The sequence below is a fragment of the Delphinapterus leucas genome, chromosome 7 (assembly GCF_059928025.1).
Source record: "Delphinapterus leucas isolate spDelLeu-1000000601 "Yukka" chromosome 7, BTC_Dleu_Yukka2, whole genome shotgun sequence".
NCBI classification, from domain to species: domain Eukaryota; kingdom Metazoa; phylum Chordata; class Mammalia; order Artiodactyla; family Monodontidae; genus Delphinapterus; species Delphinapterus leucas.
The window spans coordinates 53,312,455-53,328,567 of NC_143135.1; the positions used below are offsets into that span (position 1 = coordinate 53,312,455).

At 41.6% G+C, this 16,113-nt stretch overlaps 1 protein-coding gene across 3 annotated transcripts in view; it reads left to right on the plus strand.

The window, feature by feature from the left end:
- UVRAG (UV radiation resistance associated) overlaps positions 1-15,774 on the plus strand; it is a 323,849-nt gene extending 308,075 nt beyond the window's left edge. For 2 of the 3 annotated variants that reach the window (XM_022593855.2, XM_089915322.1), the window contains one exon: positions 9,858-11,754. In XM_022593855.2, coding sequence (XP_022449563.1) covers positions 9,858-10,560 — 703 coding nt within the window. In that variant the 3' untranslated portion in view covers positions 10,561-11,754. Of the gene's footprint in view, positions 1-9,857; positions 11,755-11,777 lie in introns of those variants that run through there. The other variant, XM_022593856.2, reaches the window with a different exon arrangement.
- Positions 15,775-16,113: the final 339 nt, after the last annotated feature.

Below are 16,113 nucleotides of genomic sequence, written 5' to 3' on the forward strand. Positions count from 1 at the left end.
GGTCCCCCAGCATCTGCTCCAGAACCCCTCCACTCTGTTCTCCAGCTTCAGTGAGAGTGTGCCTGTCAAAATACAAATTAATCAGTCTCTTTCTTTCTCTCCTTACCCCCCTAGACACACACACACACACACACACACAGACACACACCCCTAGCCTAAAACACTTTAATGACTTAAATAAAGAGAAAAATGCTAAACATGTCCTCTGGGCTTCTGCACGGTCTAGACCTTGTTTTCCTCTTCAGCTTTATCTTCTGCCGTGCTACTCTTCACTTGATGACCTTTAGGGTCCTCAAACGTTCTCTCTCTTGACATAGGGTCTTGACATATGCTATTCCTTGTGCCTCGATGCTCTCACCCACCCACCCACTCTTTACCTGGTGAAGAAGTCTACTAGCCCTTCGAATCTTGGCCTCTGCTGGGTTAGTTGCATAGCATGTGCCAGAGGTTGTCATTTTGCATTTATATCTATAATTCTGTGACAAATGTCTATCCTCTCCCACTTATAAGCGCCACAGAAGCAGGAACCATGGCTTTTTCCAATCACTGCTGTATCCCCAGAGTCTAGTGCACAGTGCCTTGTGCATAGACACTCACTATATATTTAAGTGAGGGAGTAAATAATTTTTTAATATGTTCTGTTAATATACATACAGTTTATACTGCACCTCTTGCAGTAGTACAGAGGGCTACAAAAAATAAGGTTCCCGAGACATTGTCCCTGAAGTCCCACAGTCTCTAAGCAGTGACTAAATGATGGCTGTCATTTAAGCATTTCTTCCAAAGGCCTCCAGCATCTCTGAAAATGGTGGCAGAGCTATCCTTTTTTCTTTTAAAATAAACAACTAAGGCCCCATGGTTCGGTTCATGTCAGAGCTTATTAGAAATGTGATGGTGGTTCAGCTTTAGCAGTGTCTTTCAAAAACTTAATTTCATAGATTCTGTCATTGGCCTCTGGAGTCTAAAGCTTCCTTTAGCTCTCTCTGCAAGTCTAAAATTCCCTGTCAAGTTCTTTCTGGGGCTGGGCTGTGACATTGCTATTCCTCTGGTTTCCCTGGCAAAGGTAGTTTGTTTTTTTTTCTAGTTTCAGCATGAACACTTTATCACTCCCATGTTCAGGTGCTGTCTAGACACTCCGAGGGGTCATCAGGTATCCTTCCTGGCGTCTCTTTCTGTTTCTGCAGACCATGTTACAGTCCTCATAATGTTTGTTGCCTTGCCTGGCTGTGATTTTAGTACGTTAAATTTGTGTGATGATTTCTTAAACGGAAAGCTGATGGGTGAAGTGGTTGACCTGCCAGCTCCTGGGACCTTCTGTCTCCCTGGAGGATCACTCTCTATTCCCTAATCCCAGGGAACTCAGCCTTGAAGGAACCAAGCTGGCTTCCAGGTGGGCTCCATGCTGTGGGTACCCCTTCAGCCTCTGTTCATAGCGTGTGCTGGGACCTTTCTTTTCCAAGGTGGGCCCTGTTGCCCAGGACCATGGAGGCCCTCACATCACAGAGTCTGGGGAAATGGATTTCTTCAGCTTGCTTGTTTTATCCTTTGCCTGTGGAATTTTCTCTTTCACAAATTCGTCTCTCCATCAGAACTCAGTTTAAATAAAATCTAAAGGCTCCCTTGTTCAGTTATTCCTTTTTAAACTCTGTTTCTATTTAGTCAGACTTTGGCAGGAAAACTTCTAAGCAGAGCCCAGGGGAAAAGTGACCATTGGCACAGATTTTAGCCTGTGCTTTGGGCCAAGATTGTTTCTATTTTTATTTTGTTTCTTGTGTTTGTTAACATCCAGGGCACAGATTAAGCACTTTCACTTATCTGTAATGGTGAGAGGCCTTTAGATTGCTTGCCTTTGGCCAAGATTCTGCATGCTTAAAACTATTAACCCCCAGCTACCTCCTGGGAGATAAGATCTAGCTGTTCAATTTGGCTTTTCCAAAAGGAGGCTCTGTGCTTCTACTTGATCTGAGATAGAAAAAGGAGAAAGGTAAATCCCAACCTTTGCTGGATTTTCAAAGAGGTTAGTAGCCTAATTTATGGGTTGTCTTTTTTTTAAAAAAAAAAACTTTATATTGTAATTTCTCAGCTGCCAAAAGACGTAATTCTGCCTCAGCTTCGCCTTGGCAACCTGCCTTTGGCACTCTGTGCAGCCCTGTCGTAGCTCTGCATTATTTAAGCGGTAATCTTTAAGAAGGTGAGAAACTATTATTGCTTTTTAGCGGAGTTGACATGCTATTGGCGCAGAGTAGTACCTAGAGCTTCAAACATTTCTAATGGCTGTAAACCAACTTAAACACCTCCATGTAGATGTCTCACTGCCATGAGGTCATAGTTTGCTACAAGGGGGAGAAAGAAGAAGATCAAATGTTATTTAAAAGTGTGGGTTGTTGTTTTTTTCCCCTTCTTTTTAAGTATTCTTATTCCACTGAGTTGTGGCTGTAGATTTTGGCCAGGACCCAGACAAGATTTAGCATTTTGACCAGCTGCGATCTAGTAATGTTCCTCAGAGGAAACATTTTGTAGGAGGGAAAGACACATATTTGAGACTGTGAATTGTACTCCTTCCTAATACTTTACAGTGTGAGACCTGGTTGTAGACAGATAAAACAAGCACAAGTGAATCTGAAAGAGAACAGAGGGAAAAAAAAGTTTTCAAACAGCTAAAACTTCACTCCAGCTTGAAGAACTCTCTTGAGGTGGGAAATCTTTACATTTTTTCTTTATTTCACTTTTCCCTAAGTCTTCACATTCATATCATTCCATGGCAGAATGTATTTCTGTTCATAATTGATACTTAGAATGCATTAACATTCTTATAACAGCATAACAAGTCTTAGGAAGTAAAAATGCCACACAAACTTAATGTAGGCGAGAAGAGAAGGAAAAGGTATCAAGCCACTTGACCTAAAAAGTATTATTCTGATTCTCATTCCTCCCTCAAATAGAAGTAGAGTGTGTTTTGGTGGCCAGTCCTATGGATTGGGAGAGAGAAGGAGATTAACATTTTTTAGTCAGACTCCCTCTGTTAAAGCACAGTTAGTTGCTTTGTGATCTTAGGCAGGTTACCTAACCTCTGTGCCTCAGTTTCTTCATCTGTAAAATGATGATGTATACTTCATAGAGATGTGAGGATGAAATGAGACCATGTATAAAGCTGTTAACAGATTACTTATTCCCTAGTACTTCATAAATGTTAGTTGCTATTGTTTTATTATTAATAATTTATGGAGTACCTACTCATTGTACTAAGAATTTTCCTTGTATATTTTGTTTAATCCTGACTGCAACAACTGTTAGATGGATATACCCATTTCATAGGAGAGGAAACATAGGTTCGGGGTAGTGAAGTGCTCCACCCGTCTCCCATATTTTATAATGGCGGAGCTATATGTGAAGGTCTGGAATATTATATATGGGAGATGTGGAAATGGGAACACATTTTGGACCAGTGCTTTCTTACTTTGTTTCCTCTCTCCCAGTCCCTTTTCTGTAAAAAGAAGCTGTAGCTTCAGGAAATAAAACCAACAGAAAAGGAAGATGGGGAGAGAGTGGTGGGGCAAGGATAGTGGAGTGGAATGAACTGGTTCTGCTGTCTCCCGGGTTGGGCTGGCTTCATGGCGAGGTATTCGTATAATGGTTATAGAAGTGCTGAACAGGGTCCTCCTCTTTTAGGTTGGGGAAGCAGAGAAATTCTCCCTCTTATAAAAATTCCCTCTCCCTGAAGCTAAATTCATAAAGAAAAATGACACATCAGAGGTTTGGGGACAATTGGAATGTACCTCAAAGGATTCTGGGAAGCTCTTCTAGTCCCTCAGCATTTGGTAGATCGTGTAAATAGAGGCAGCTGAGCATTTCCACTTGATTCAAAGCCTTTCCCACCCCATGTCCTCAGGAAAAAGGAAAAAGCTGGAATGAAGTTTCACATTGGGCAGAATAAACCTTTTGATTTAGTACTTTCTCCCCCAAACTCTTTTACACTTGCCTTGACTCCTTATCTTCTTGCAGGCAGCTCCCTGATGGGCAGGAGTGGAGATGGGGGTGGGTGGGAGGAGCTCTGAGTTTGTTTCTGCTATAAACATTATTCTGTATAGGAGGAAACGGTAGAAGGAATGAGATCTAGATTCTGGTCGTTCCTCTGCTACCTGTTGCCGTGTGTTTCCGTCTAAGACGTTAATGTCTTTGAGCCTCAGTTACCTCTTCTGTAAAATGAGGCTAATACTTTTGGAATCCAGAGCCCATGGAAGCAAATAATAACGACAGCAGCCACAGTTACAGCTACTACTGCCATCGGTATATATGCCAGGCGTTCTGCCAAGGATTTGAAGTGTGTTATTTTATTTAATCCTTACCACAGTCCGATAATCTATTTGACAAAGAAGAAAACTAGAGCACAGAGAAGATAAGTGACTGCCTACAGTCATATAACTAGCAAGTGGTGAGTTCGACCTTAAGTTATAACTCCAAATAAACAGGATCACAGTTGCCGATCCAGAAGTTTGAGCATCCTTTCTCATCACCACCACCATCTCCAGATATCTCTAGATATAGCTGAAGAGATAACAAAAGGTAACTGACTGCAGTAAATAAGGACACAATGAAAAAGAAATTAATGACCTTAATTTAGAGAGATCAAGGAAGACTTGATCCAAAGAAGCCAAATTTAAACCAGACTGTCCTCCTTGACCTCTAAACTCCAAGCCACTTGCCTTCTCCCTCACCATGCTATTGTTTGGGATCCTAGGATATCCTTTTTTACTTGTAGCAAGAAGGCTTATTATTAAGTAATTTAACAGTCCCCGATGTGGTTCAGTTATTCAACAGACCGTGGCCTAGTAAATTTGTAATTACAATATCTTTGGGTTGTTTTTTAATTGCAGCATTAAACCCCAGATGTCATGTTTCCAGTTTGGACCTAAGCCAAGCTAGGAGAGGCATCCATTCAAGGCAAACAGCTGATGAGAAGAATGTGTGCAGTGAACTGGGGGACTCAGTCCAGTTGCTAAACCTCAGGCTCTTTGCCCCCATATCTAGTGCCTTAGGACATAGGGACCCTTGGCTGAAGTGGAGGATAAAGAAATGCTACTACATTTCCTGCTGCATCCACTCCTCCCCAGAACACTCAGGTTTACTCTGGTTGTCTCTAAGAGTAGAAATTCCCTGTAAGTTACTCATCACTATTTAAATACTGTACTAATTTCATTTGATAAGTAAATTGTCAATTGCCTTTAAAAATTGGTCTTAATAATTAGTAAATCTAGGCATTTCAGCCTCTTCTTCCATCTAGATAAAATAATTATGAAGCCAGACTGTAATCAGACAAAAAGAATCTTGAAACACTCTGGGCATTCTTTTTTAATCTATCATTTGCCTTTTTAATTGCTACCTTTCTGGGGGTTTTTTTGGGGTTTTTTTGTTTTTGCGGTACACAGGCCTCTAATTGTTGTGGCCTCTCCCATTGCGGAGCACAGGCTCCAGACGCGCAGGCTCAGCGGCCATGGCTCACGGGCCCAGCCGCTCCGCGGCATGTGGGATCTTCCCGGACCGGGGCACGAACCCGTGTCCCCTGCATCGGCAGGCGGACTCTTCAACCACTGCGCCACCAGGGAAGCCCACTACCTTTCTCTTTTTAGGCAATAATAGAGGTATAATGTTCCTATTTTTCTTGTAAGAATTTAACTAATACCAAAACGTGTAATGAAGATTCCTTCTAGAAACCTTCTATTAAATATGAAAGTCAGAATTATTTTATTAAAAATCTATGCCTTGGGCTTCCCTGGTGGCATAGTCATTGAGAGTCCGCCTGCTGAAGCAGGGGACACGGGTTCGTGGCCCCGTCCGGGAAGATCCCACATGCCGCGGAGCGGATAGGCCTGTGAGCCGTGGCCACTGAGCCTGCGCGTCCGGAGACTGTGCTCCGCAACGGGAGAGGCCACAACAGTGAGAGGTCCGCGTACCGCAAAAAAACAAAACAAAACAACAAAAAGAACAAAACCAAAATAAAATCTATGCATTGTGTTTTTATACAGAAATACAATAGTTTGTTTTTTAATAGTAAAACTTTAGAAATATCTTAAATCCACAAAAATAAGAAAATGATTAAGTAAATTATGATATTCCATTCAGTGGAGTAGCCATTTAGAATTGTTTACCAAGAGGTTTGAATAACTTCCAACAACAGGATACAGAATTGTATATATATACTGCAAACACAGCTTTCATTTTGGTTTTTGTTTGTTTGGTTTTGTGTCTTTTTTAAATTAAACACACATATATAAAATCAAAGCCTGAAAGGAAAGTATCCAAATAATGGTTATTTGATGGGTAATAGGCTTTTGAGTGATTTTTATTTTTTAATATGGTTTATATTTTTTAGTTTTCCAGGGAGTATAAATTATTATAATAATTAAAAATGCATGTGTGTTTGTATATATTTTAATGCAGTCGTTCAACACTTGAGCTGTTTAGACCTCAGCTATCTTAAAAATTTGGAACATTGCTAAGATTCTGGAAGTAATAAAAAATTAATTCTGAGCAGCCAAAACTAATGTTACAAAACTCATATAATAAAGCATATCATGCCCAGGATATCTGCTGATCCATCACTCAAATCCTGTTTACTCTTGCTTTGCACACAATTCTCAAGACATCTGCTTTACAAGAACACAGCAAATTAGAAGCAAATGTCAAAAAAGGAGAAGCGCTCACAGGCAAGAGCACTGACTCGGCCACACGTGACAGCCTGACAGTGAGAGAGGACACAGAAAAGCCTGAGTGCAGACTTAAGAACTCGGACTCAGATCCCCGATTCAGAAACACGCCCCTGAAAGGCCCATAGTCTCTCTACTATGTCATAGTTAGTAAGACATGTTAATACTGATGGCCCAAAGTTATCAAGAAAATACATTTTTTAATTAGAAAATGAATAGATACATATATATGTATAACTGGATCACTTTGCTGTACACCTGAAACTATCACAACATTGTTAACCAACTATACTTCAATATAAAATTAAAAGTTAAAAAAAATTTTCTTTAATTAAAAAAAGGGAAAATACCTTTCTTTTTCAACTTGTTTTAAGATTATAAGAAAGACTGGGGCTTCCCTGGTGGCGCAGTGGTTGAGAGTCCGCATGCCGATGCAGGGGACACAGGTTCGTGCCCCGGTCCAGGAAGATCCCACGTGCCGCGGAGCAGCTGGGCCCATGAGCCATGGCCGTTGACCCTGTGCTCTGCAACGGGAGAGGCCACAACAGTGAGAGGCCCACATACTGCAAAAAAAAAAGATTATAAGAAAGACTAATAAAAATTTTTGAAAGGTTTCATGGCACATAGCTGCAAATGGGAAAAAAAGTGTGTGATTGTAGGGTAAACGTTAGATATGTAGACTTCCTTATTTGTCTCTGTAATACCTCATCTTCTTACCTTTCTTAAGAGGGAATGTTTTACTGTTACTTAGGTTTTCTAAATTGTATTTGATACTGTCATTAGCCGGGTTCTCATAAAAATCCAGGAAAACTGGGTAAGATCCCAGGATCAGGATGTCAGCAAATGCCAAAGTCTCCATCTCACAAAAGCCTTTGAATCCATGCATCGAAATAGGAGTAATGTCATCAAGGACCTACTGTTGATGCACAGGGAACTCTAATCAACATTCTGTAATAACCTATATAGGAAAAGAATCTGAAAAAGAATGGACATATGTATATGTACAACTGAATCGCTTTGCTGTACACCTGAAACTAACACAACATTGTAAATCAACTATACTCCAATATAAAATTTTAAAAATTAAATTAAAAAATAGGGGTAACACCCCAGACCCAGAGCTTAGCTATAGGTTGGGTGGCAGCAGGGAGGGTGTCAGGTCATTCACCCTTCGTAGCCATAAGTGGTTAAGCACCTGGCCTGTGGTCACGTGCCAGCAATATCACCTTCAGTGTTCCGGGCGGGTTTACCTGGTGCTTCCCACCCCTCATGGGCTGTGGTGGCAGCTGAAAGCGTGGCCTGTCTGCCCAGAATAGACTGACTGTGGGTGGTGCTGATGCTGTTTTGGTTTGATTACCTAGGGCCCCTGCAGAATCATGTAGAGAGGGACACTTGTCAGCAAGTAGCAGTGAAAACAAGAAGGTTGGCCAAAATGTGCAGCTTACCGCATTACTGTGAGTTTTGACAACATATTAACTGAAAACCTAGACTAAGGCCAACAAGTTTTGCTCTGCTTAGTTTTTCTTGAGAACTAAAAACAGTAATTTACTAGTCTATTTGCCTGGTTCTGTGTGTGCCCCAGTGAGCACCCCTAATTAGGAAATCGCTCTTGGCACCAACACTCATAGCCAAGCAAGGGAGCCTGATGGGCACATGGATTAGAAGAAGCCTTTTGGTTGCCTTTCCTCAAGAAGCTTGTTGAACCTTTGCTTAGACCACAGGGATAGTCGAGCATCAGGAGAGATCTGAGAGGAGAGGGGGCAGGAGCTGGCTTAAGGGTTTGGGGCTGTAGACACAGGTAGAAGGAACCCGAGATCCTTTCTTCTTTCTCAGTGCACTTACCATGACTGTAATTTGAAAATGTATTATTTCAATAATTGTGGATGTGTTTCTACTGCAAGATTGGAAGCTCCTCAGAGGCAGGGCCAGCATGTCTTACATCTGTTTCCCCTCCTCAAGGCCTGGCACATGTAGCAGCTGTTTGTTGGATAGGTATAGTTTTAAGTCTAACCTCTGCTCCTGCCTGGTACTTGTTTTTGCAAGCCACTTCTCTGTGTGTGTTTCCTCATCTGAAGAACACCAGTCAGATGGATCTTGTGTTTGCACCTCCCTCTGTCTCTGGACCCATTTTGTTCATATAGTTGTATTGAAGCTGACTAGCGTCAGCCAAGTATGATGTCTAGAACTGTGATTAGTACTCCAGGGGTGGCTTCACTAGCATAGTTCACAAACTGACTATCATTTCCAGAGCCTGGATACTCTATTTCCATTAACTAATTATTATTTTAGACTTAAGAGTAATAACGTATACCCTGCTTTCTTGATGGGGTTTTTGTGAGGACCAAGTGAAATGATGTATATGAAATAACTTCAGAAACTATAATGCTTCGGGTAGCCAAACAGTGATTATTATTGCTGGCCCAAAAGTATCCTCCTGAGAAGTAACTCAAGTTTGAAGGAAGGTACTGAAGACCAAGTATTGTAAAGTGTGTGTGACTAGCGTTATAAAGGAGAGGTCATTTCCCAAGTTAATTTTTTGTTATACACACACACACACACACACACACACACACACATCTCCTTGGTCCTCTCTCTGCCACTTATCTAATGCAAGGCAGTTAGCATTTGGGTATTGGAAAAGCTATTGATCACTGAGCTATGAGTCGTGGGTTTTAGTCCAGTCTCACCCCTGCCTCGCTGAGGTTATCGTGGGCAAGTCATTGAAGTTCTCTGTCAAATGAGGATACCTGCTTTATGAAGGTAAAATAAGACTTGAATATTAAAAACAAGAATAAGATATTGGTAGCCCTGCAGACATAAGAAGTTGATCACATCCTCATATATTTTTCTTTCCGGATCCAGTCCCTCCAGTTGCCTCGACTCCTCCCCATATGACATTGTCTCTACCCCCTGCCCTACCCTCTGCATATATTTCCGTATATCTTGTACCCTTCCTAAAGGAAGCTCCCAATGCTGAACTCAGAATACTTTATGTTGCATTTTGTATTTGGACACTAAAATTAATACTAAGGTTGAGTATTATCAGTTTGTATTATCTCAAACCTAAATATGTTATTTCCTATCTCTGGATCCAGAAGGTTTAAGCTGAGTTCTGAAGTTGAAAGTAACTTCTCATTTTTGTTTGTCTTCTAGCGACAGACATCACACCTCCAGTGCAATCCCTGTTCCAAAGAGACAAAGCTCCATATTTGGGGGTGTAGATGTAGGCTTCTCTGGGGGGATGCCTTCACCAGACAAAGGACACCGGAAACGGGCCAGCTCAGAGAATGAGAGACTCCAGTACAAAACCCCTCCCCCCAGTTACAGCTCAGCATTAGCCCAGCCTGTGACCACCGTCCCCTCCACGGGAGAATCTGAGAGAAAGACAACATCTCTGTCTTCCTCCTTGGACACCTCCTTGGACTTCTCCAAAGAAAACAAGAAAAAAGGGGTAGATCTGAGTGACAGCTTCAACGGAGGCCATGGGAGTGTGAGCACTAGCCAGGAACAGGGACAAGCCCTCCCGGGGCCTCCAGCCACAGTCAACGGCACCCTCCTGCCCGGCGAGCAGGCCGGCTCCTCCAGCGCCCAGCTTCCAGGGGGGTTCCACCCGGTCTCCGAAGCCGAGCTCTGCTGTACCGTGGAGCAAGCAGAAGAGATCATCGGCATGGAAGCCACAGGCTTCACCTCAGGCGATCAGCTGGAAGCATTTAACTGCATCCCCGTGGACAGTGCCGTGGCAGTGGAGTGTGACGAACAAGTTCTGGGAGAATTTGAAGAGTTCTCCCGAAGGATCTATGCACTGAACGAAAATGTATCCAGCTTCCGCCGGCCACGCAGGAGTTCTGATAAGTGAAGCGAGCGGACAGACGGTAGGACCAGGATAGAGTCACTGCTTGAAATGAGGAAAAAGCTGCACTGGTTACCCTTTGTAATAATTATGACACAAAATGAATATTAATGGAGGATATTCCTCAGAAAAATAGACTTTGTGAATCAAGGAGGGACTCAGGATCATTGTGTATCAGTGGGCCAAAGTTAGATTTTGCTTGCAAGATTTGCTTTTCAGGCCTGACAATTATTTTAAGGCAGAAGTCTAGCTCTAGTCACCTTATAGGCATTTGACTGCTTTTTTATTTACACTTCTGTGTTATCCTCAGAGGGAAGATGATAATATATAAATAATATAATGAATTTACCTTTAGTTTCTTATAAGCATTTGCCCTCACCATAGTTTATGAAACTTTGGGAAAATTGAATATTCAGTAAAAAGGTCTCCAACATCCACTGAAGGATCTTTGGCCATCCATTAAGTTGATGAGTTAGAAGCACAATGGTCTCCTTATACCCAGGCCCACCTGCCCCTGCCCCCAGACTTCACAGTCAACCTAGCTGTCGCCCCTTCTGCACAGTAGATACCTTGTGCATCCTGACGACTGAGGACATCACATTTGCTGGTTCTTTAATGAAGTTGCCATTACCTTCCACCTCTTCCAGTCAGCCATACCCTTGATGCAGCCCTCAGATTATAGGAAAGACCTCACCTCTGGTGGATCCCAGGGGATCCTCAAGGACCCCTGAGGTTACTATAGTCAGATGGCATCCAGTTCCCTCTGGGGGCCAAAGTTATGTGGGCAGAGGCTGTTGTCAAAAGCTGGGTGTGCTTTCTGGCAGCACACTCACCATATAGAAATCCCTATATGTAAACCCCATGTTAATTTATTAAATTTCAGTTGGAAAGGAAGGCATTGTATATGATAAAATATGTGTAGAGTCAGGCTGTCCAGTGTGCAAACTGCAAGGCAGTTGAGGTAGTTAGATTAAGAGACTAGATGAGGCATAAAATACTATCGGTATGTGTGCAATTGCATAAATATTAAATTATGTTTTTGAAGTACATTTTCATTCCTGGAGCTCAGATATCATTTGCTATTGCTATATACTTTATATACCCAAGGACATCGCCTCAGGGTTGCAAGCTCTTTAAGGAAATTTTATGCTTATATCCGTGTATTGTATAAAGAATAAAAATTGAGTTTACTTCACTCAACCTGATTTTTTTTCTTCCCCCAGCTTTGAAATTCCTCTTGAACCTACATCTCCATATGTTACATCGTGACAGCACTGGCCTGAACAAAACCTGTGGCTGTATCTAAGCTAATGCCGTTGACTTCATTTGAGCTTACATATTGTGTGTAGCAACACACCGCCACAGGCGTACTCTGCAGTAGCTCATTTGTCCTCCATAACGACTTAACTCATAGGTTCCATAATCATTTTCATATTTTGTCCAAGCATGCCTGGGCTCAATTATAAACATAGCTACACTGGTAAATGGAGTAGTAGTTCATGTTGTTATTTTTCAGGTAGAGAACTCACAAGATCATTGTATGACAGACAGACCCAACCTGCAAGCAATTAAAAGTTTTAACTTGATCTGAAGAAATCCATCTTATTCCTCTAAACAGGTGGAACTACTCCAAACCTGGAGCGGAAGCCATCTGTAGAGTCACGGCTTCTTTGCAGAGTACTGTCATTCATTTTGGAGTCAGTAAGGGTGGAGCTAGACATGATCTTGGATGTACATCAGACTGGGCTTGTGGGGTCCTCCAGTGAAGTAACATCTACCCCCGACCAAGCCCAAAAAAAAAAGGTTTTGAAGGACTATATTAGTATTGAACAATGGAAGGTGAATCACATGTGACGTGTGATTCTTCAGATATGGGAGAGACCTTTAAACTTCATGCAAAACTCAAAGACAAGGTGCATTCAATGCAGGTCCTCCAGCCCGGTTTCTGGCATCACCAAGCAGAGGGACCACGTACAGGAGCACCCATAGTTACAGTGTTCATCTCAGATTCCACACAGCCAGATAGAGCCTGCAGCTCCGGGGTTCCATCTGTCAGTCTCCCATTTGTGGACTCCCTGATTCTGGGGTTCACAGCTTTTGACCCACACAGCATGGAACCCCACCATTGAATGTGATCTGGTAGGCCAGAACTGATCAACAGTTACCTACACATTTGCCTAATCCACACTGTGTCCAGTGATGTTGTGCCTCAAAACACCACTTAGGTTTCAGTTTATTTAGTTTAGGTTTTGAGTTTTCACTGAGTTTGTTTGATGTCTGCAGTTTCTGCCAAACTTGGGTAGATCCTACAGCATTACATTCTCCAGGAATAACTCTGACATTTCCCAAAGCTGCAGAATTCATTTTGCCTCTGTTTAAAGTGGCCAAGGCCAAATATGGGATGAGGTATTATCTCCTACTAATCTTTGTAATTTTTGCTTTGAGAATGTAAGTTGAAATGAAAACTCAGTCCTATCCATTTCTGAACTGCTAAGAGCCCTTTCAATTTTCATGTAGCTGAGACACTTTTACAGCCGGCAAATGTTATCAGATGAATATTTGCTTGTGTTTTCCCTCTCCACTTCCCCTTACCCACTTTAAAAATTCCAGAGATTTTTTCCCCCCCCAGAATATTAGTTTTGGAAGATTGTATCCAGCTATATTTTTTTAGCAGTTCTAATAGTGCCCGTTTATCCTGACCTAACCAGTTATTTAAATAAATTTTTAAACCACCACCAATAATAAATGGCATGTGAAACTGATCTGTTGGTAATTGGAAGAAAACTCAGCATCTGTATTTATAAAATAAAATTGATTAGTATTTATTTTGAGAGTAAAAGTGTATGTTACTTCCCTGCTATGTTTGAGTCCTGTCTTCTTCACTGTTTTGAATTTCATACTAAAGCTGAGTTAACTATGAAAACCTCATTCTTAAACAGTCAGCCAGCCATTCCGCATTTACTGAGCTAGCTCTCTGCCTCTTTGCAAGGGACTGGACTAAACAAGGTTATACAAAGATTAATAAGCCTTGACCTCTGCCACATTCTCCAGTTGTGGGCGGAAGGGTGGCATAAGTATATTAACAATTAAGTATAATTCAGTGTGATAAATTCATGATGGAGAAATGTATAGCCATGCTACAGAATTCAGAGAAAGCTATTCTGCCTCAAGGATCAGGAAAGGGTCATGGAGGTAATACAGATGAAAGATGTATAAGATTTCACATTACAGATGGAGGGAACAGCATGGGCAAAGCCCAGAGGCAAGGCAGGGCCGCATGCGTGTTTGCAAAATTGCAAGGAGTTTGCACTTGGGCCCTGAATGGATGTGAAGAAAGGTGAGAGGAGAAATTGAATTGCAGACCCATGGGGAAAGACTTAAAATGCCAGGGGAAGAGATTTGGGCGGCAGTGGGCGACCGATCGGTACCCTTTCCAGACTTCAAAGCAGAAGAGTAACTTGGTTAGATGTGAGTTATGACTAGCAGCGACGTTGGGGCTGGACTCTAGTGATACTCTTCTTAATCTTCTTCTGTACTATTTTGTTTAGAAAAAGAAGTCTCTGAAAAAGAGGTTCATCCTTGTGTCCTTAATGGTTTCAGGGTAAATACTGAATAATGAACTGGGTTTTTACCGTGTGATACAAAGGGCAGCCAGCATCTATTCTTTAGAAGCTAGATTCCGAATGCCCCAATTCAGCCACTTTGAAGTTATGACCCTGCTCAAGTCATTAAACCCTTAATGACTCCTCATTTCTTAATCTGTAAAGAATTGGAGAGAACTCTGCCCTTGCCATTATGTTTGTATGGGGCCTACACCATCAATGTTGGTTCCCTTTTGTCCTGTGGAAGGCTGCTTGCTGCCTAGTGACAGAAAGGATGCCTCAGACTCGCTAGAACCATTTCTTGTTCTAGCACTTGGGCACGGCCACTTAACCCCTCCGATTCTGGCTCCTAATCTGTCACATAGGGATGATACCTCACACCGATCAGAATGGCCATCAAAAAGTCTACAAACAATAAATGCTGGAAAGTGTGGAGAAAAGGGAACCCTCCTACACTGTTGGTGGGAATGTAAATTGGTACAACCATTATGGAGAACACTATAGAGGCTCCTTAAAAAACTAAAAATAGAACTACCATATGGTCCAGCAATCCCACTCCTGGGTATATATCTGGAGAAAACCATAATTCGAAAAGATCCATGCACCCCGATATTCATAGCAGCACTATTTACAATAGCCAAGACATGGAAGCAACCTAAATGTCCATTGACAGATGAATGGATAAAGTAGATGTGGTACTTATATACAATGGAATATTAGCCGTAAAAAAAGAATGAAATAATGCCATATGCGGCAACATAGATGGAACTAGAGATTATCGTACTAAGTGACGTAAGACAAAGACAAATATCATGATATCGCTTACAGGTGGAATCTAAAAAATGATACAAATGAAGTTATTTACAAAACAGTCACAGATGCAGAAAAGAAACTTATGGTTATGGAGGGAAAAGTGGGGAGGGATAAATTGGGAGATTGGGATTGACGTATACACACTACTATCTCTACTCAATACTCTGTAGTGACCTATATGGGAAAAGAATCTAAAAAAGAGTGGATGTATGTATGTATTTGTATAACTGATTCACTTTACAGCAGAAACTTAACAAACACAACATTGTAAATCAACTATACTCCAATAAATTAAAAAAAAATTTTAAAGTAGGGGTGATACCCACATCTCTCCCCACCCCACCCCAACCCCGCCCTGGGGTCAGATAGAGTGTAAGAAGTGATGAGTATTTTTATGAAACATTTAATGATCTTTACAAAGCACCATGCACGTTGGGAGGAGTTAGTCATTCAACAAGGATTTCTTGCATTGTATACATCAGGCTTTGAAACGGAGGTCTCCATTCGGTACACATTGAGAATGTGTCAGGGCTGAAACTGCTCTTTTGAAAAACAGCTCTAAACAAATGTAAAGTGTTTCGAGGTCTTTTGGTGGGTGGCATGGACAGTGTTGAGACATGGTCCATAAGCCTAATTAGCTTAATTTTTATGGGTTTTTTTTTCTTTTAACGCCTGGCAGATGAGTTTATTTAGGCCACCTCATCCATACATATTCTCTCACATAGCTTCTGGCTGCCTTGCTGAACGCTGAACTAGTGCCCAGAGCTCTTAATTTTGCTCAAAATAGATAGAGGCTTTTTTTTTTTATTAGAGGCTTTCTTTTTTTTTTTATTTTTTTTCCTCTTGGCGCATCTAACCATGGTTTTGTAGGTAGACAGCTCAGCCTTGTGGATTTTAAATGAATAAAAAAATACATGTCTATAAAATAATTCCACACTTTTTTAGAGACTGGCGATGTCAGCAATCCAGAAAAAGCATGGTCATGAATCTCGATAAAAGTGAAAAAGACAGCCAGTTGGAGAAATAGCTATAGTCAGCCAAGCCCAAGCCCAGAACTACAAGGGGGAGAGTGGTAGGCTCAGATCCTTTTGGCTTTGTACAGAACACAAGTCTAATGAACTTCCTTTCTCTCAGTCCCCATTAA